The sequence below is a fragment of the Halyomorpha halys genome, unplaced genomic scaffold, assembly GCF_000696795.3.
Source record: "Halyomorpha halys isolate HHAL.00 unplaced genomic scaffold, Hhal_1.1 Scaffold725.1, whole genome shotgun sequence".
In the NCBI taxonomy this organism is placed as follows: Eukaryota; Metazoa; Arthropoda; class Insecta; order Hemiptera; family Pentatomidae; genus Halyomorpha; species Halyomorpha halys.
In genome coordinates, this window is record NW_027110211.1 from 187,142 (window position 1) to 209,712 (window position 22,571).

General features: G+C 31.3%; 2 protein-coding genes across 3 annotated transcripts in view; both read left to right on the top strand.

Moving 5' to 3' along the window:
* The window catches only part of Gbeta13F (guanine nucleotide-binding protein subunit beta-1), a 117,064-nt gene that overhangs the window by 23,716 nt on the left and 70,777 nt on the right, over positions 1–22,571 (top strand). The gene's annotated exons all lie outside the window — the stretch shown is intronic.
* On the top strand, positions 8,172–8,939 carry LOC106685701 (ras-related protein Rab-1B). The gene has a single exon (XM_014428518.2). The coding sequence runs from the start codon at positions 8,312–8,314 to the stop codon at positions 8,921–8,923; it is 612 nt and encodes a 203-aa protein (XP_014284004.1). The 5' UTR covers positions 8,172–8,311; the 3' UTR covers positions 8,924–8,939.

Here is a 22,571-nt window from a genome sequence, read left to right on the forward strand (position 1 = left end):
TAAACCTAACTTCCAAATGTAAATTCGATTAATGCAACAACTACCAGGATTGTTGATTATCCTATCTTAAAAACTATCAACTACCCTAATTATTTAAACATAGTGTCAATAGCTATGGATTACACATTAAAAATGTATTTTATATTCGACCACAGTTTATTTTATTTTTTCATTTGTAACTGAATGAAACTGTTACTTTTAAAATAACTAAAGGTTCCACAGAAGGATATAAATAGATCAACTGGAGAAGGCCATAATGAAAAAATGTAAAAATTTCAGCTGTAATAGAAAGCGGAAAAACAAATCAAGCAAAAAAAATTTATAATTTCGCAGCAAGAACGTGGAGAAGGTTATACCTTGTATATTTCGATTAGAAAGATCCCTGCTATTCCAAGTCCAATATTGAAATTAATTTTAAAGTATACCTACCTACTATAATACCATGTATAATTTCCATTCTATTACCGTTTTGTAATTTTTAGTTACAGATAACAAGTTTAAAAATGTTCTGAAGTTATTTTATGGTAATTTTGTACCAATAAATACTTATATTTTATTCATAATAAACTCTCTTGAATGTTTCCAAATATGGTGTGAATAAACAGTTCCATTTCCTGTCGATAATTGGTTTTACATGTCAATAATTTGTGAAGAAAATGCAATCGGATTTCAGCTAAAACTTTTTTTGTTTAAATAAATAAATTTGATCCAATTTTTATTTCTTTATTAGTCCGATGTTTTGGCCAATTCGGCCATCCTCAAGGGCAATCTTATTATAATTTTATAACCACCTCATTTTTATAGATTTAGACCTGAGGATCCCTGAGCCCACTTTATCCCCCACGTGTGAGGGGTAGAGGAGAGCTCAAAAGATCCCAGCGCATCCCTCTCGCCGCATCACTGGTAATGAGCCAGTGGAGGCTGAGCAAGTGCACTAAAGCCGCAAACACTCAACTTGAGTGGAGAATCTGACCATTGCCAGAACTCCAAATAACCACCTCATTTAAAAAAAAAACAACAACAATATTTTAATAGCATTACTCTTACCCATTTATTTATTTATTTTTTCTTCTTTTAATAACAACATTGTATATAGTTAGGTATGTCTTTTGTACGAGACTATACCCCTGTTAAAAAATATATATAATATAACGGTTATATCAACCATGTAAGGCCCACCAGGCCGATCTGGTATAAAATAAAATATTTTAATATATTGAAGAAGATATTGACCGTGATAAAAAGTTTTAATTTTTAATTTAATTTGAAGAATAAGCAAATTAGGGTAATTTGTGGACTGATATTAAGGAACTGGGTAGAATAGTGTTTTTAGGCATAATGTTGTTTTTTTAAATGAAGTGGTTCTGAAATTGTATTAAGTTTGTCCTTGAGGATGGCCGAAACGTCGGACTTATGAAGAAATAAAAATTGTTTTGAGACTAAAATTATAATAACCGGTTTCAAGAATTAATATATATAAATCTTTAATATTATATATAAATTATTATATATAATCTTTTATAATATTTTTGTGTTATGATCCCTCTACTGCCATCTATACTGCTACTCTTTTTTCCAGAAATAAGTTTTTTATACAAAATAAAAATTTATTTTGAACTAAAAACAAAGTATTTTTCTTGCCATCTACTTAAGTTAATTTGCAAATACTTTAATAGTTTATATTTATAGCTCTAAGAAAAGTGAGAACGATACGAAACCCGTTATTGTCAGATTCAGACGTTTCGCACCCTGCCTTTCTGCTTCAATATTGAGGTAATTTTTATTTTATATTACTCGATTATGGCAATTCAAGATTCAGTTCGTCTTTGGTATGAACTCAAGATATGTTGACTCAAGAGGTTCACTCACCGGATGAGTAGACGATTCTTTGTCAGCGATACAGTTTTTGGCTGGGCGCCAGGAGCATCACTTTCTTTTTTAGTTTTGGACCAGATGTCCTCGTGTTTACGGTTTTTTTAGTTCTGAAGATTCACTTTTCATAATATTAAGATTGTATAATTGTAATAATTTTGCATATTTTACTTAGCTTAATTTTATTCGATCGACAAATTTTATTTACTTTAAATATTTGGAACGACAAGGTATGTTTTACAGTATTTATAATTCCATATTAAACTTTTCAATATAAGACAAATACTTTTTAAACAAAAACTCCTTATTTTCATAAATTATAAAATTCTCTTTGTTGATTATCTGTTTTCATATTTTTGGATGTTTTTATTTTTTTTAAGGCACTCCACAGCGTAGGAGATGTTTCCCAGTTATCTACCGGTGACTAACCTAATCTAACCATGGTGAGAAGAGGGGGTCAAGTTTTTATTTATGGGACCACCACTTAATGAAAAAAGTCATTTTTATTTAAAAATGTGTTGGTTGAGAAATTTAAGTTGTTGTATTTTTGAATAAAAAAATATGATTGATTATTTCTATTATTATATATATTTACTCATCGAGGAATATTGTACGTGTTCAATTACGATAGATTACATTTTTCACACTTCATATTATTACGAGAATATAAAATCGATTAATGTAATATTTATTTTTCTGAAAAAAAAAAAATTGTGAAAAATAATTATTTATTTTTAGCCTTGTAATCCTTACTCAGAGATTGTTCCTTAGTCATTCGCTCAGTTATGGATGAGTGCTGATGGCCTTTGATAACCATCGTGGAGTTTCTATCTTTGATTAGTTGTAAGTTGTAAAAATCGACGTTCACTCCTTACAGATTTTTTACTTAAATTACGGGGGGCGCTATGATAAAATATGTCTCTGATTGTAACCCTCAATGTCGCGTGAGTCTGGTCTATTTCCTTATATCTCAGTTTTACAAATCAGCATTTTAAAGAAAGTGTCTTATTTATTTAAATAAATAATACTACTCTAGTTTCTGTCATCTGTTTCCTATTCTGTTGAATTATACTCTATTTGTCCTAAAGAGTTTGGATATTTTAAAAAATTGTTTGTGATCTAATGATCGTTCGACCTATATTGGAAGTTTGCTAATGTGTGTTAGAGCTAGGAAAATATTATTTTTATCAGACTCACGTCTTAAATCATTTCATTGCTTATTTTATTTCTTAATTCATATTGAAAACTTCATGCAGTTTATATTAATAATTATTCACTAGTTTTTTTCTGCGAGAGCTCGCGCATTAGATGTACTTTTTCTCCTTTAATAATTCAAAATGATGTCATGATTATTCTCATAAACAATATAATGTCTTCAAAAAATTCTAGTCAACAAACAGAATTGGTTAATCTGCATATTTTATAATGGCTAAGTAACATGGCTTAAGTAACAGTTTACATAATAAGTAATTACGTTGTCACTCTGGAAATTATCACTTCAGTTTTACAGTTTAGATTCAGCTAACAGACTGATCTACATGACAATAATAAGGCCCATCTGGACATACGGAGTTAAGCTTTGGGGCTCCACTAAACCTTCGAATTCCTCTCGTATTCAATCTTTACAATCCAAAATCCTTAATGCTCCTTATTTTGTTACTAATAAAACCTTTATGGATGGTTTATAAGGACCTAAATGTTCCTTATATAACCGATCTAGCCCGAACCCGATATTATTCCTTCCATAATAAACTCCCTAACCACCCAAACCCACTCGTTTCTAACCTTGCTTCCTCTTCCATTCCTGGCAATCCTCCGAGGCGCCTGAAAAGAAGATGGCCTCGTGACCTTATATTGTAAACTGTTTTTAGAGTTCTACTACTGGGTAGTTTCTCTACATCCTGTATCATATCATTATGTCATTATGATCAAATTTACTGGTTGTATTTTTTTATACAGTTGTAAATATCAATAAATAAATAAAATTAAAAAAAAATGATTCAGCTAACAGTAAACATATCTTTACACTGAACTGTACCCGTACAGACTACATAGCTAGGCCGTACATGAACATATTTTTAAACCTTAAGGTGGCATACGAATTATTGGTGAGAACTCGTGCGCCTAAATAATTTGAGACATGAAAATTGGCAATTTGTTAAATTACTCAAAAAAATATTTAATTAGTTTTAAATTTTATCTAAGCACAGATGGACAAACTAAACAAATTTAATGCAATAATTTTCAAGATTTTGAGCTCTACTTGTTTCAAAACATCCATCTTGTTGAATAATTTGAGGCATCAATATTAAAAAAATATATAATTTAAAAAATAATCCTCTCTACCGAAATACCTCTATCTTAGACTCCTAGTTCTAAGCAACGCGATGTTGTTGCATATCTCCTTAAACGTATTAGTGATGTATCTATAGAAAAAAATAAATAAGCTTGATATATTAGTTTGATGCCTTCTTCGTTTGAATGAAAATAGAGTCTCTTCTAAAAACCCAGGTATATACTTTCTTTATATTCACACGTTCAGTTCTTTCTTAATGGTGGCGCTCACAGTTACATGGGACTGAATATGCTTGCAACCCATAGCATTTAGTGGAAGGCACCCGGCTACTATACTAAGTTTTATTTATTTATTTTTTTTATTGGCATCACTAACAATCCACTGATCTGTCTAAGAGGAGATATGCAATAACTATCCCGTTTCAATAGATAGGATGTTTCGGTAGTCCGGTCTATTATTTAAATTGTATTATTTTTTATTTTAACGTTTTTAGTTTTTTTATGTATTGGTAATTTATATTTTAATCGATTGCCTTTGACTAGAATTTAGATAAATGGGAATCAGGTATCGATACATTAAAGTATCATATCGAAAGGAGTGTCAATTATTTTGGTGGTATCACAGGAAAATTCGATTTCTTCTCTAAGCTCTATCAGTTCAGAATTGTAAGCTGTGTGTTTTAAGATTTTTTTATATTACTGGTCTTTTTATCTATTTCTGTTTGAAATCATAAAGGATGTTAATCGTTATTAATTGTACGATTTGATAGAATGTTGGAAGAACTAATTATAATCCGTTATTTCATTTTAATTTTTATACGACTTATTGTATCGTAACCTACTGTAATGTACATATTGATATCAAAGAATTAATTTCATTTAATTTATTTTAAATTTTATATATTTGTATTTTATCTATATGATGTTCTGCCCTAATAATGTCTAATCTCTTCTGACAGAGATCGAGGTAGATCTCTTAATATAGTTTATCTCTTAAGCAAGTTATATAAAAAATTAGATAAATTTTATATATTAGCTAAAACATTACTACAATTTCCTGTTTTCTTTTTGTTTACAAAACAACTATGAATTATGCATGTTGAAGATAAAAGCTTCCTCCAGTATCTTTTATAGTGTTATTTGTACATATAATATTAAATATATATTTAATTATTAATGGCAAGATCCCTTTTTACTACCAATATTACGAAGGAGTTGAATAACTATGGTGTTTATTTGTTATTATAGTAAATTATATATTATGTAACCGTAATGTTTAACATCCAAATGTTAGATATTTATAGATATATGCAATATTTTATATTTAAAGGGTTTTAATTATAAAGTTTTATAAGATTGTCTATATTGTTACGGATCATCATAAGTTAATTTAACCAACTGTTACTGACTTCATTATATCAAAAGTTTACCTTACACGACCAATATTATTGAAAGTAGTAACACACGAGTTAATATTATTGCTACAATATACCCCTAAAACAGTCAATATATTGACGGAATTTCGTAATGACCTGGTATGTGGCCCTCAAGTAAAAATATGAATAGATATCCATGTAGTTGATTCTCACCACGGCCTAGTTGATTCTAGCATCTCTGTAATATAAAGAGGTTATGAAATATAATAAAATATTTATTTCAGTAATTTGAGCTCATGTTGCTTTAAAATACCCGCGGTATATTACTGATTATCTTAAAACATTGAATTTAAAAATTGGTTGTGTAGTTAACACAAATGATAATGATGGCCTAACGAACCCGAAAGCTCGATGCCGATACCACCAATTGCTCACTGAATACATCCTTCCAGTGATGCCCGTCCAAACCCAATTCCATTAAATCAGTTTTAACGCAATCCTCCCATCTATGTTTCGGTCTATCCTTCGGACGTTTACCCGTTGGTTCAGTGTTTATTAAAATTTTAGGGATACGTTCGTTACTAAGCCCTACAACCTTACACGCCCATCTTATACGCCGCAATCCTATAATTTGAATTATATTTAACGGGTGTAAGTCCCTTTATTCATTGTTGTGTAATCTTCTAAATTTTCCCGTTAATTCATCCTTTTTCGGTCCGAATATTTTTCGCCATTACCATTCTTTATTTTCGAAATCATTATTTATTACACGCAATACTTTATTTTTACACAAATGCCGTCCGTAAAATTAGCTGGTTATATGACACCCCTAAATGTATTACCCCCTTTTTGGTTTTGCGGTAGTCGAGTGAAATTCTTCAGTTGGCTTAATCGTCGCGTAAGTATGTTATGGTGCTGTTGCCTTGAATGAGATCTGAACCGTACCTAATTCGGGCACTCAAAAACTATTTATTTTTTGGCCTTTAACAGTACCCAACTTTACTTGTACTTGGGTTTTGATGTCCTTATCGAAATCTTTAAACCCAATTTATTTCGATTCGACTTTCCTTTGTCCCCGTTTTGAATCCTCTTAATTTTTTTAATGACTCTTTCTAAGTTCCAGTTATAATTGAAGAATGAAAATTGGGCTTTATCACTTGTACCTTAATTACCTTTCTTTTGATACAGTATTCTTCGTAATCCATCACTTCCGATAGACAGGAAAGGGATCGATAGTACCGTACTATATATATGTGCAATAAATCGTCCAATTCATTTGAAACAATGAAAGAGAAAAAAAAAATGTTCAAAACGGCTTCAGAGATACTTAATGGACGGAATCCCTAAACTGTTATTTGGAATGGCAGTGATCATTCGAAAACCAGACTGAACTGAATGGCTTCAATCACGAAGACCTCTACACTGTGAGTCGGATTTAGTGATACTCGTAAAGTTGGTATCCAAATGTGAGGGTTTTTTTTTTTTTTTTTTTTTTTTTCCTGTCATTTTTGAACAAAAAGCTTGTTTTATCATTACCTACAAGAAAGGTGTAAAAAGTACGATATGAAGACATGACGCCTCCCCTCCACTTTCTCATTATTTTTTATACTTTTGAAAATTTTAATTTCATAAATAAAAATAAAATAATAAGGTATTTTCATGATATGATACTGTTTATCTATTTATTATTAAGAAAAGTATCTTTATTCCTTTTTTGATATATTTATAGTGAATTTGAGAAATTATTCTGATTTTTTATGACAAAAACGGTATTTGTTTCTGGATGCTCATATATGCTACAGACCCGTGTCCTTTGTTCAGGGAACCCTTCAATTTCTTTATACTTTCAGAGTAAATTATACGGAAATACCTTCTTAATTGTTTGCCCTTTTATCATCCCATCAACTTCCGCGACGCGATAAATCAATGCCTCGCCGTGGAATATAAAGAATGCAGACAGACAGGATAATTAAATAAAACTTGGAAGTCGGGAGCGATGACCCTATCTCTTCGTGGCCATTAACTTGCCATGGGTTTGGCAAATTTTTTTTTCACTAGGTTTTTCAATTTATTATTTAATTTTGTTATAATTTCCTCATTTTGTTTCAGATTTTTATAATGAAACACTGCCATTTCATAACTATCAAATATTACCACTATCGGGTACTTATTTACAGAAGAAAGAATTGTAAAAATGTGATATAACTTTATAAATCTTAAGTTGTGTTGAGTCTTTTAACCTTTATTTTGAAACGCCTTCTCAAAAGGAGTTTCGAATTAAATGTCGTCATAGTTAATATCGTATTCCATCTGTGTTCGATGAGTATTTAAAGTCGTCAAGGACTCATTGATAGTCTCCGGTATACTCTTGAGGAGAATGGATAAGTGACTTTTCAAAGCCTAGTTTTTTTAACTTATGATGGGATAAGACTCATTACTTTGATCTTTAGGGTAAACAGTGTTTTTTAGTTTTATCGAGATATTTCGTTATATGTGAAAAAAAAAAAAATGTTTAGTTTGGTTTAGAATTATTTTTTTTTTAGTTATTAAATATATTTAGATTTAATTTAGCAAGCTTTGATTACTACATTTTTTAAAATGTTTTATATATACTATGATTGCCATTGTAACCTCCCCTCGGTTCGTGTTTGAACAGTTGTCATATGACCGACGTTGGCTTTAGCGTTCCTCAATACATCTCATATGTTTATACGTGTATTAACCAATTAATGTTGCATGTGAACTAAACTTGTGCCGATCTTAAGGGTATGAATACCGAGTACGATTATCTGCTTAAGTTGCTCCTCATCGGCGATTCAGGAGTCGGTAAGTCATGCTTGCTCCTCAGATTCGCGGACGACACCTATTCGGAATCTTATATCAGTACAATCGGAGTTGACTTCAAAATCCGCACGATCGAACTAGAGGGAAAGACTATCAAACTTCAGATCTGGGACACTGCCGGCCAAGAGAGGTTCCGCACTATAACTTCGAGTTACTACCGAGGAGCCCACGGTATCATTGTCGTCTACGATTGCACTGATAGAGTTTCCTTTGAGAATCTTAAAGTTTGGATGGAAGAGATACTGAGGTTCGCTTCACCCGATGTGAACAAACTGTTGGTAGGTAACAAAGTTGATTTGACGGATAAGAGGCAAGTTAGTGAGGAGGAAGCGGCAGAATTGGCGGCCAAGTTCAAGATACCCTTCATGGAGACGTCTGCCAAGAGCGGCAATAATGTGGAGAACTCTTTTATGAAGATGGCTGGGGAGATCAAGAAGAGGATAGGACCACCGAGCGTCGAAGGGGACAAACCCCAAGTCAAGATCAAAGCTGGTGCAAGCGTCAACAAGCCACCGGATTCTGGATGTTGTGGATAAAGTTTTCATTACAGAATCTGTCCATTTATTACCTATCGTAATTTTTTTTCCTATAACCTATATTTTATCATTTGTTTGCATGTTGCCTTGGCTACTAGCGATAATGCATTACACAAATGTTTAATATTTGATTTATTATTAGCATACTATATTTTCTGTAGGTATTTTGATTAGAATAAATGGCTACTACTTTTAAATGATTCCATATATATTATTTTTTCTTTTGATTTTATGTACAGCTGTTAATGTTTTCATTATATGAAAAATAGTTGAAAAATGTCATAAACATTTTAAAAACTTTTATATCCTTGTTAAAATCACAATAAAAACGATGCCATACCATCATAGGATTAACAAAATTATTTACCTATCGCATGTACTGTTTTGGTTTACATTGGCGTTATATTACAGGTTAAATTAAATTATATAATATATATAATGTGAACCGCTACACCCCATATAGGATCAATACTTTGTAAGGAAGAACAACTTTGAACAACGGTGATACAAGGAGAGGAGTTTTTTTGATGGTTTAACTTCTAGGTTTTTCCCTAATTAAGGTTACCTATTCTATAGTGGCTGGGTGGCCCTTAGAAGGGCTCCCAAACCCATAGGGTTGACTCACAGCTACGGTATAATAAATAATTATCTGTCATTGCTGGATTCGTCCATGGAGTTAATAGCACGGCATCTTACACACTGAGCTACCCGATTCCTAACTTAAATGCATCATAAATGAGAGTAGGTTAATTGGGGTAATGGTGCCACCAAAAGTAATTTTTTGTGGATTAAAACTTTAATGCTAGTTATTGAATGCTTCAATTGTTTTATAACCTAAATATGTATTCAAAACTAAATTATCTTGCATTTATAGCGTCAGAAAAAGAAAGAATAAAATTTTTATACAACGGTAAGATATTGACCCATGTAGTAGGGTAATTCTGTCACCACCTAGACCCCTATAAACCTAGACTTAAAGGGGATCTTTATTGAAACATATACTAAATAAACTTTAAAGTTATTATTTATTGGTTATAACAGTTGTTTTTAAATGTTTATTAAAAATATACCTGAAAAATAAAAAATATTTCATCCTGCAGTTTAGAAATCAGGATAAAATAGTTAGAAAATAAAAGACTTTGCTCTTTCCCTATCGTGGTATTGTCCCACACATAAGTGGCCGAATTACCCCATATAGTGAATGCCAGCTGTGACTAAAAAAGTAACTGGAACATGATTAATTTAACGGTTATGTTCCTCCTAACATAATATATCAATCCTTATTAATATAAAATTCTTAATAGAAAATTAGGAAATAGTTTGATATTATTTTACCAGGATAGTGTAAACATGCCAAGGTCTTGAATATTTAGATTTTTTTAAAAATTTTTAATCTTTTTAATTAAAATTGTTCGAATTGAATATTGAATGAGCATCGTTTCCATCCATCACTTTCGCTGTTTCTCCTTTACGGAATAATTAAATTTATTTTGTTTTACTTTACTAGAAGTTTTTATTGTGAAACATTTTGCTTAAAGTTTCCATATTCTGAAATCACAGTGTTGCTGTTTCTACACTTTTACTTGTTGCGTGTCTGACCCATAACATGGAAATTCTTCATTTGCCTCATCTTTCGGTCCTAATATTCTCGGAATTGTCTGGAAGATATTCTATTCTTAAATTAAAAAGAAGCGTTTTTGTTCATCTGACAAAAACAATTTATTTTTTATTTTGTGTTTGCGGTATTCCATTGATTGAACCTTAGATTGGAATTAATTTGTAATAACGCTGATATTTTTAGGAAGGTATGTAGAACGGCTATATAAAGGAATTACTTGCAGTCTTTGGTACTATCTTTAGAATTAACTAAAGAACTAAATAGACACAAAATTTCAAGAAAAGTGGTATTATATTATGTGAGGACTTATCCCCTCTGTTCTATCTTTGTTTCCAGTCTCCTATTGATGTTTGTCAGGTATTGTTTTTTCCAACCTTGTGGATCTCTACAGTTCCAAAGCTTAATAAATCCTTCATATGACAGAAAAACTGAATAAAAAAAGTAAATAAAATAATGCATAAATCGAATTTAGGAAAATAATGATATTAATATTTGGAATTAACTTTTTTCTTAAAATACCAAATGTCTGTGAAGCTTGAAAAATAACCTCTACCGAAGTTTTTTCACTTACTGTATAAAAATCTGGATGGTATTAAACTAGTTTTGCAACTGACCAGTTCATATAAACAAAAAAAATTCCTTTTTTACATTTTATTATTTAGAACATACCGGCTATTTTTCTATTTTTAGACTTGTATTACTCTGTTAGACGGCATCGAAGGCTTTTAGCTTATTGCCGAATCGCAACTTGAGTTCGATGATGCTATCCACCGGTGTAGAGACCAGCTCGACACGCCCGGACCTAACCCTGCTTTCAGTAGACTGATGTTCCTCAACTATCCTGGAGGAGTGTTCAATCATAGCCATCTAGATTCGTTAGTTGTGCCAATATCCATCAAACCTCGATCAACATCCTCAGTATGATTTTTGCCTTTCTTGAAAGTCATTCCGTTGGAATCCCATCCGTGCTAGAAGATGACATGGCATCCTCAGAGGTCCAATAAAAGCAAAAGAGAAAACAATTTGATAGCCTAATGGTCGGCCTACCTGGTCTGGGCGATCCATCATTGTAATGAGGAGCGATTCGTTTCGGCCTCTCTTGTGGGTGGACAGCCGGAACCTGTTGAAGTCTCTAATTCTATAACCGCTTCTTACCAATTACCCTTCCAGGATTCCTGTCTTGTCAAATCGGCAAATTACGTAATTATCCACCAGGTTGTTAAGCTTAAATTTTTTTTTCTTGTATGTGTAAATCCCTGCTGGTTTCAGCGAATTTTATTTAAAATATTTCGGAAACAGCTCTTCATCTAAGGCGTTGCTTTAATCTCAGTTACAGAAATGCGATTGAACTGTGGTGTAAGATAAGTTTTACTTTTAAGGGAGAGGATATACAGACTCTGAACTGCATACAACTAGTCTTCTTTTGAATTCTGTTCGACAACTGCTCGAGAGTCTAGAATAATTCTCATAAGAAGTATTTATGTGTAATATGATAAGGTGGGGCATATATTAACTCGTTGCAGGGAATTGTCTATGAAAGGATATTTTTAGGAATTTTTAATAGATACATTCAAGGCTTCCAATATTGCACCGGGCATTACAAATAGAGACAATAGAGGATTGCATCAAAAAAAGGTTCATGAAGTTCCATTCGCAGTAACCTACAGTTAAAGGAGCAGTGACCTACAACTTGGGAAACCCAACCAAAACCCGAAGACTGAAGCCCAGTCTGCTGTAGGACATCATGTTATAAATTCTATATTTTCAGTTCTCTTATTGTCACTCTAAAATTTTAGTTTATCTCAATTTTTTTTTCTCTCTTCATCTTTTTCTTAAATTCACTCAAAAAAAAAAAGTACCTTTTATATTAACCATGTAAGGCCCGTCAAGCCAATATGGTATTAATAAAAAATAAAAGGCATCCAATGTTGTCTATTTTAGGATACATGACACGAACATTAATTAATTTTATTAGTGGACAAATAACACCTGTTGACATGTAGAAAGGGTTGCAGTAAAAACGATAAATCGTGAGAACTATCCCAGGAAGTATATTTCCTTTGTTAGAGTTACGTTTTTATTGATGTTCCGTTGTGATATTAACATTTTTAAATTAGTTATTTAAACATTAATATTACTAAATTAAAGGCCTTTATAAAACTACAAACTATGTTAGCATACGATAACTCTCACTATTTATGTTTGCTTCGTTTTAAAAAATTACATACACTCTCGTCAAGCTTATTAGAAATTCCCTCTTGGAATTCAAAGGACAATCTTCATATTGTATTTACTTGTTAATAAAAAGTGAAGGGCAAGAGAGAAAAAAAAAAAGCAGTAGTGTTGATATAAATAAACATACTATGATAATTAAAGACAACTTGTTCTGACTTGTGTTCTCCACGTCACCTAATGTATTTCAACGTTTTATTTTGCAATAATTTGCTAACCTCAAGTCATAGACGTATTTCTTGCTCTTGAATGTCTTTGGCACCCCCTCTTCGGACTTCTGTGTAATGGTCCTCCTATAACAACGGCAATACATATAAGGGTGCAAAAAATATATATGTTGTTCTATTTGTTTAAATGTAACTGTTTTTATTCATTTTCTCTAATCAAGAAATCAACAGATACTTGAATATTTTGCTTTATTACGTTTTTTCTTGTTTTGTTTTTTTTTTGTTTTTTTAACTGAATTACTGAATGAGGACTCTTATCAGAGAAGAAAAAAAAATCTCATTTTAGCGTAAATTATTATCTTATGGACAGAGACAATAAACAATCCGATAACGTCAGAAGAAGTTCATTTTATATCACCACATTTTCTATTTAAAAAAAAAAATCTAAAACAATGTAAAAAAAAAAAAAAAAAAAAAAAAAAGACCCTTTTAAAGATGTAAATAAGTTCGATCTGTGAAATGTTTGTCTTATCATTATGCAATAATTACTTGTAGACACTGTTATATATCTCTTATTGTTATTAGAGAAATAGAAGATTATTAGTTGTTCATATATGATGAAGTTGGTCTAGGTGGCGGTAAAAGAAAATATTTGTTGGTGAAATATATTTTCAGAGTGGACTAAGACCCTATTTCGGTTTTCGATCAGAAGGAAATAGTTGTTGCTTATAGTCCTGAAAACCTTTTGTTAAATTTTAGGCAGTTGATCGAATCACAGGAATTGATGCTTTGAATTTGCAAATTATGACCCATATTTAAGTTATCCTTCATACTACAGTAATAAAAAGAAAATTATCCTCTGAATCTCATTAGGAATCAATTAGTGTTAATAACCAACTATGATCATCTCAGAACTGTAATTTATGCCATTAATATTACGGACTTGATCCATTTTAGCTCTGAACGCCTCATTTACTCATTCATATGTTTATAATTTATTTAATGGGTTTATGAATACTGTATGTATGGCTTATGTTCATGCACAACTCGTTAATTTTCACTGTCTTTCATTTTAATTTAATTTTTTTTTTGCTCCCTTTTTGTCAACCATAGTTCACCATTCTACCAATCCTTGTTCGTATTATGAATTAAATCTGTTTATAAAACTCGTCTATAAATTTCGGTATCGTGGGTATTGTGGAGTCCCTGCCAGGTGTCAATATCTTAGTTATATCAATAGAAAATTTATGTTTAAAGGTTTAATAATTTGAATAGTGACATAAAATATTGAGGGTTGGCATATATAAATAATGAATTAAAGGTCAAAGAAATGAATATGTTGAGAAAGGGATGGAGAGAGGGTGATAAAAATCTTTAGGACGGAACTCCTTGCTAGTATTGCCTGAAAATAAAAAAATAAAAAATAAAAAAATAAAACCTTCATTGTTAAGTTATGATAGGTGTTGAATAATTTCGAAGCCATTTTCTTTTTTGTCGATCCGGGAAGTAAGTATAATATTGTGGTTGAGGAGTTAAAAATTGGCCTAATTCTGCTTGATAGGAGATATTCCGAACTTGATGCCTAATTTTATTGTTGGCTCTGTTAATATTTTTTTCTCAGTAGCCCAGCGAAATTAATCTCGATACTCACACACCGGTTATCAGTTCATGGCGGCAACTTCTAGGTCAGTGGGTCCTTACTCGTAGAAGTATCGGAACAAAAAATTGTGAAAATATTTAAAAACATGGTTGCTTTAAAGTACTTTTTAATACTTTTTTAATTGTAAATCTACCTTTGGATGTCTTTTAACACCAGAACAGGTCTTGCAGGTCATTGATTAGGTACTACCACTCGAGATAGTCTTCAATGGTTGACAAAAACCCATTTACCGTACTAGTTCCCTTTCTATGTAGTAGGGAATCAGGGTGGTTGGATGAAGGGTTTTCGATTGTAGAAACTGATTGAAGAGAAGACATTTGAAAGTTCTAATGCTAAGTTTAGTCATATGGATTAAGTTCTTGATAAAAATTTGAAGTTTATGTTAGACTCGTTATGTTGAAGATTGGGAAACCAAGATCACTTATTTTCGATTTCGCTAACGATGAGAGTTTCTTTCTAATCGCTTGTCTTAACGGAGTTCGCGGATTCGTTCAACAGGGATAGCTGGAATGTTATTGAAATGTACTGTGAGGGGCGTTTCAGACGTTCGACCAAGGGTGCGTAAAATACGGATTTATAAATTTTAAAAATTTCTTTTTATCGAAAATTATTACCTCATGGACAGAGACAATAAACAATTCAATGACGTCAGACAGAGGACATTGACCCGTTAAAAGAGCTATCGATAAGAGCGGTAACAATCGCCCTGTTGCACCCCCGGGAGGGGAAAGTGATGTGGTTGGCAGCATTGGCTCTCCCCTCCCTTATCCACCTCACTGATCGATATGAGGCTGTTAGACCACTCCCATTCCCCTCCCTCCCCTCCCTCTCTATGCTATTGTGTATATGGATTGTATTATGCTCTAGTGGATCTTGCTTATACAACCATCTTCTATTGTATTATAGTATTCTTTCGTAGGCTTAGGCAATTTAAGTGAACAGTTGATTCTTATTTACGTGGACAAATGTTGGCAAAATTTTCTGGATCAGCATAAAACCTTCATACTTCGACCTGTACACGTATATCACGTACACTTTTAATTATCGACCTAAATGTGAAAACTCTCAGTCCCCATTAACTATGTAACATTTGATAGAGGAGTGTACTTTTTTGCACCAAGCCCTTGTACTTAATTTAATACCAGATTGTAAAGATCACTAAAAGATTCAATACATATCTCATGGCTACTACGAAATTCTGTTTTCTTTTATGAAACAGAATCTCAACTATCAAAATGCATAGATGTTAAGTGTAAAAGGATCTGTGGATAAGTTGGACTCTTTATTTCTTCATTTACTTCATGATTTACGACAGTTTCACTATATTTATCTTCATCATACCTAATGCATTTGCCTTGTCACTTTTTATCCATTGCCCTTATTTTTCCTTTCACTAGAATGTCAACTTCCTTTCCGTTTATTAGTAAGTCCTTTTTCTGCATCATGTTATTTCTGTTTTGACTAATTTATTGAAAGACCTTTGTATCTTTTTGAAACATAGTAGTCACATGACGATGTGTTAGCAGTATGTGATGCACAAAAAGATTCATTACTATTGCATTCTTTGATGGTCAAACTTATTATTAACATATTGGAGCAGCAGCAATTTGATTAGCTTATGTTAGATGTATTCCAGTCGGCAATGTTAAAGGTGTAACTGAAGAAATGAATTGAGACTTACATACTCCTACATGAACTTACAACCCATAAGGAGCTCACATTGCACTTAAGAATGTTAAATTCAATTAACAACATTTATCTTATTCTCTTTCTGTTTTAAATTAATTTTTTTTAATAATTTAATCTCATATTAACTCCAATTTTTACTCCTTTAATTATAATGATACGAATAAGGGCGCTCGCACCCTTATTCGTATCATTATAATTATGATGATGCACCCGGATAGGGTCGAAAACAAAAAAAAGATACGCTGGTTTAAATGGGCGTCGCAAGTATCCTACGCAAAGTATAAACGAAAATTGTTTATGTTTATTGCCTTTTAATTTATTATAGTATATTATATACAATGTGTATAATTTATTGGTATCAGAATATCCGAAAACCCGTTTTTTCAAAGGTACTAAAATATTTGAATTTAGTCAAACTATAAAGATATCTTAAAGCTTTAAATGTTAATCTATGAAAATGTGCAAATAAATTTACTTCCTCTGGCAGGTAACGAAAATTTCATTTGTTTCTTTTTATTTGAGTGTGTTATTAAATGAGTTGAACAAATTGAATTGATTTAAAAAAAAAAAAAAAATAGAATAAATTATATATACAGCAAAATAGATAACAATAACCCATAAAACCCCTTATATAAAAATATCGACCAACACAAAAAAAAATTTGTTTTACTTGGCCTAAAGAGCGAATTGATATACTTACAATATATAGATATACTTACTTGTACATACTTTGCCCAAATTCAAATGTTTCAGTACCGTTGCAAGACGGATTATATCTCAATTAAATGATATTACAATTGACTATTTGACTATTATACTTTGGCTAAATTATAAAAAAAAAAATAAGAAAAGAAAATCCAATATATTTAAACAATTATAACTGCATTTTTTTTATATCTGATTCTAAAATTAACCTAGTAGAGCCCGATTTGTACCATTTGATATATTTTAACGCATTTTTTTACCATAAAAAATTGAAGTTGATCGGTTGAATGCCGAAAAAGTTTTCATGATTTTTGTTCTAAAAACTTCGGTTACTTCCGATAAATTTTCGAAAAATCTGTACATGGTTAAAGAAAGCAGAGTTTATTTTTGGTGTCAGATTTCCCTATATTAATCAATATAAAAAAAAAAAATTATTTATGTGATTATAATTACAAATAAATTTAGTTCACTCTGTAGAAATAAATTTGGTTTGACTACTTAAGACGTGTTTTTTAAAAATATATATCTTTATTGAAATTTACGACTGTATACTATTATTTTATTGTTTTTTTTTTAACACCACAAAAAATTATAGATTTCTTAATCTGAGTTTTAAAATTGAATTGAGATTACCTAATTTAAAATAAATAAGTATTTTACAAAACACTTTTTTCTGTCGAAATACTTAGTTTTTTCTTTTATATATTTAGATCAATTAATTCGTATTATAATTTTCTTTTAAATTTTGCTGTTGTATTCGTGTAGTTAAGGTAGGAAAAATAAAGTAATTTAATCATTTTTTAATTAATTATCTTGCACACTTAATATAAAATGAATTCAATAACGTTATCCTACGAGAAACCGCGCCTCGTTCAGACATTGTGATGATAGATAACTATAATACTAATATAATATTTTGAAATGTGTTCTCTTCCATCCAATATTTTTCATTGATCTGGTTTCTAATTAGGATAATGGTTGGTACCTTAGGAGATTGGTAGCATTCAGGTTAAATTTTTTCTCTTCAATGAATGAATGCATCATGTAAGGCCTAGTCTAGGAACATCGTTGGCGCCTCCAAATCGATTTAACTTCTCAATAGACTTTTTCAATTGCTTGGGATTTTTCTGTTTATATATATTAGGTTAAACTATAATAATAATTTCTTTTTTACATTTGAATATTTTTAAAACATGTAACAAAAAAAACTGTTATCTATTTATGAAATTCTTTAATATTTTTTATCTGTAGTTTAATATTGCTTGGTAAAACTGTTTACATTTTTAAATTTAACACAAATTAAAGGTACTATAGCCTGAGAATATTTTAAAAATACGCATTGAAGCTCTGTTAAACTATTTCAAGGAGGATAAGAACTGTCTGACATTTTAGAGCATGAGGTGGACGAAAAATCAATCGCGAGGCCAATTTGGTTTGATCGTTGATTGCTAGCAATGTCTGGGGAGGAATTCCGTGTACCATGGACTTTGAAAACTTTCAAGGAATTTGTAAATATGTTTCACACTTTAAATATAAATATGTTCCAGACATATTTCATATGAATCAAAAGTTATTAATTATCCATGTTCTTTTAATTTCCCTGGACGTGAGTTTTTTTTGGCCCTTTTAACAATTATTGCTGTTCTTTTTTACGTTGCCGTATATCTGTATTAAAGTACGTATTACACGTAAGTACTCAGTGAGCTATTGATAGATTAGCAAAAATAGTATAAAAATGCATTACTGTTGATAAAAAAAAATTAAAATGCATTTGAAGTCGGTAAAAATCTATCTTGAAAAAGTATCGGAAATTTTTTTAGGTAAGGCATGTACGGAATGCTATCAAAAGTTGGGTCTGGAAATTTATTTTCTTCATGAGACTATATCTCGAAAACTTTTTTTTTTTTTTAAATATATTTACTGAAATTTACAACTGCATAATACATTCAGTAAAATTGACCTTTGATTGAGTTAAAATGGAGTGTTACACGCATGTAGAGAAATTGCCCATTGGTAGTACTCTAATGACATTTTACATTAGCTGGTCTCGTGGCCATCTTCTTATCAGGCCCCTCGGAGGATTGTCACGAATGGAAGAGGATGCATGGTTAGAAACTAGGGGTTTGAGTGGTTAGGGAGTTTATAATGGAAGGAGTGATATCTGGTTCGGGCTAGATCGGTTACATAGGGAACATAAGGTCTTTATGTATGATTTTATTTGTGACAAAGTAAGAAGCAATGAGGATTTTACGAAGGATTTTGGATATGAGAGGAATTAGAAGGTTTAGTGGAGCCCCAGAGCTCAACTCCATATGTCCAGATTGGCCTTATTACAGTCATGCAGATCAGTCTTTTGTAATGTGTTGGAAGTTTTGATCGTTTGTCTAGTAAGTGCTGTAATAGTCGGAATCGACGTGCAGTATCCTGTCTTTTTAGTCTTGTGTGAGAATTCCAGGTTAATCGTTTGTCCAAATATAGTCCAAGGTAGCGGATCTGTTCGACAGAGGTAAGAGTATTATTATTAAATGAAACTGTAGGGCAATCGGTAGGTTTACGACGAAGGGTAAAGGTTATTTGATGGGATTTGTTGGAATTTATCTTAATCCTCCAATTACGACACCATTCTTCGAGGGCTGTGATATGGGATTGGAGAGTTCGGGATACAATTAATGGGTTATTATTAACTGCGATAACACATGTGGTTTAAAAATAAAATAAAATTGTTTCGAACATATATATTACTTATCTACCCATACCTCACTGGAATACAACTGATACTGAAACACAGTGTATAAACATAGTATGCATTTCACACCCCTTCTTTCCCCTTTGACTGTGCCTATGACAAAAAGTAGTTCGCGACACACTTGTAAGATGAAAAGTAGATCTTCTATACAGAAAAGTCACCTAGCAATCCCAATACAATTTATCGAATAAGTCAATAACAAAGTAAATTAAACTTTTTTTTGTTAGATGTACCACTATTTAAAACAAAGCAGTGATATTTATGCTGACCTACTCACGATGACGTCTTTGCTTTCAGTTAAAATAAGATAATGTGCGCCACGAATCTCGTGATGACCTGTCCCTTCTTCACGCAGCTAGACTTTGTGCCAGATTATGTACATTCTGTCCATTAATAGAACAGATTACGAGATAGGCTTCTTATCTATTTGGGATCCTTTGTAACTCTTGATGAGTCAGTCTTGTGTACATTTTCGTCCACGATCTGAATCACGGTCAGATAAGACAAGAAAAATTGTCTTTTATTATTCTATGTGATTGTATCCACTTCAGTTCCTTGTTCAAGAATAGGTGACTTGGCGTTGAATCATAATTAGATTTCACTCATTAATTTCTGTAATTTATCGAAGAAAAAGAAAAAAATATATTTGTATGTATATAGATTATTCGCCGTAAGTTCATTGTTAAAGATGTGGGCTTCGGTCATGAAGGAAGAAAAAATAATTTACTATTTATTTGTTTTCATCCGACGTTGCTTCGTAATTCTTCATCAAGGCTACAATAAAAGGATACAAAGAAGGTAGAGTCAATGTAAGGGTTAATGAGTGACTTAAAAAAAAAAAAGATTTTATGTCACTCTTTTAGCTTTACATTTGTATAGTAGCTCTGGTGAGGACCTACAAAGTAGGTCAAAACGTTAGCAAAAAATAAAATAAAATAATTGATAACTATTTCTTCTTCCTTCTTGGCCAATCCTTCAAAATAAATATGTACAAGCGTAGTTCAGACCTTTTACCGTTAATGCGTTACATTTGGAACTTGAACAAATAAATAACTTATAAATTAATCAATATTCTTATATTCTAACATAATCCATATCTGCCTTAACATCTTGGAAAGGATTTTGCTTTAGCTTTCAGAGTAGGGTAGTTTGGGCCCTACAAATTAATTGACGTAATCTTCACCCCAAAGAAAATTATTTATAAAAAAGAAAAACAATCAGGCCTTTAACGAAAAACATTACTTAAAAAGAAGGAAACACTTGTCATTAATCAACTTTGAATCGTAACTGAGTTGGGATCGCATGAGTTACTGACAAGTCCAATGACTCATTTAGCTGAGGTATTGACATTTTTCCCTAATCACGAATCATTATTCACCGGATAAAATTAAATAATTAAAAAGCCAGTTAGAATTAGTAAATATATTAAAATTAGTTCTTGATCAATTAGTTATTTGAAAATGAATAATTAGAGCTTAATGTTAATTTCGTTCTTAATCGAATCTAATACTAACATATATATTTTTTAATTATTGTTACTTAATTTAATAAAAATTACAACAAAATTTACACAACTTTTCAACTTTTGTTTGATAAATTTAAAATTCGAATTAGCATTACTTAAATTTTTTCTTTAGATTGGAGTTATTTTGCTTTATTTTGGAAATAGTGTGTATTTTCAAATAGGAAAAAATGAATTTTAAAAAAAATAAAATTATAAGTATTAGATGTGGAATTTAATATTGTAAAAATTGTGTGTTTATCATTTTTTCTTATATTTTCAAACTTACTGGATTTGGTGAAATATTTTCTGTACGAAATTATAGTATTGTATATTTATTAACTTTTCTTCAAAATTGATCATACAACTTTCTTCTCTGAAGCTTGTAGTTTTTGAGTCGTCTTTCTTGTATCTGCTATATACTTTGCATATGTTATATACTGGACATACTAGAGGTATTCATGATATTGTGTTAAATGTAAAATGTTTTACAATGTTTAATGTTATAAGTATGGGATTATGAGCAACCCTATTTAATGTCATGTTAAATGCATAAGAGCTCCCAGCGGATTTTCTGAGCAACTTGTTAAGTAACCTTTCCTGCCAAAACTTCCTGTTGTTGCTTACTTTTAAGTTTTGATTACAGTAATTTATTGCAACATGCCTAAAATAAGTGAAAAGTAGAAGAGTAAAAGTTTGGTTACTGATTGTATTTTTTAAAAAATCCAAAACAGAAGACAAAAGAAAAAACAAAACAAAACACAAACTACGAGTAAGTAACCTAACACGACAACAAATAAAACGGTGACAAGCTCAGCTGGTCTGTTTCGTGACGTCACTCTCCATTTAACAGACTTAGTAACAGACTCTCAACCTTGTTACATGTTATATCGTTTTAACATGGCAAAAGAAGGAATTATTTCTCCATTTAACATAAGTTTTTCCATTTAGCACGCTTTAACCTGTTAAACCAAAGATCATGAATACCCATACTGAACAATATAAAATAGCTCTGTTTTGAATGAGTTAGGTGTCTTATTTGGCTGGGTTATGTTCTCCTCTTGAATTAAAGGTACGCACTTTTTAGAGGCTGAGTGTGCCCCGGAATCATTTCGTTAATAAACATTGCTGATAAAAACATACGTGGACTATGTTTTGCTCGTATAACGCTTATTTGAACGAGTTTATTGATTTATAATTCATTGTCCGTTATTCCTTCCACTGTTTAGTCTAATGTTGTCTCTAGTTGTCGTATTTTCTCTAATCAAATGAATCATGCGAAATGCCATCACTTTCGCCGTTATGTTGCTATTATTATTCCGCTGTCTCC

Coding starts and splice junctions, on each gene's coding strand:
- LOC106685701 (XM_014428518.2), top strand. CDS start 8,312: ATGAATACCGAGTACGATTATCTGCTTAAGTTGCTCCTCATCGGCGAT.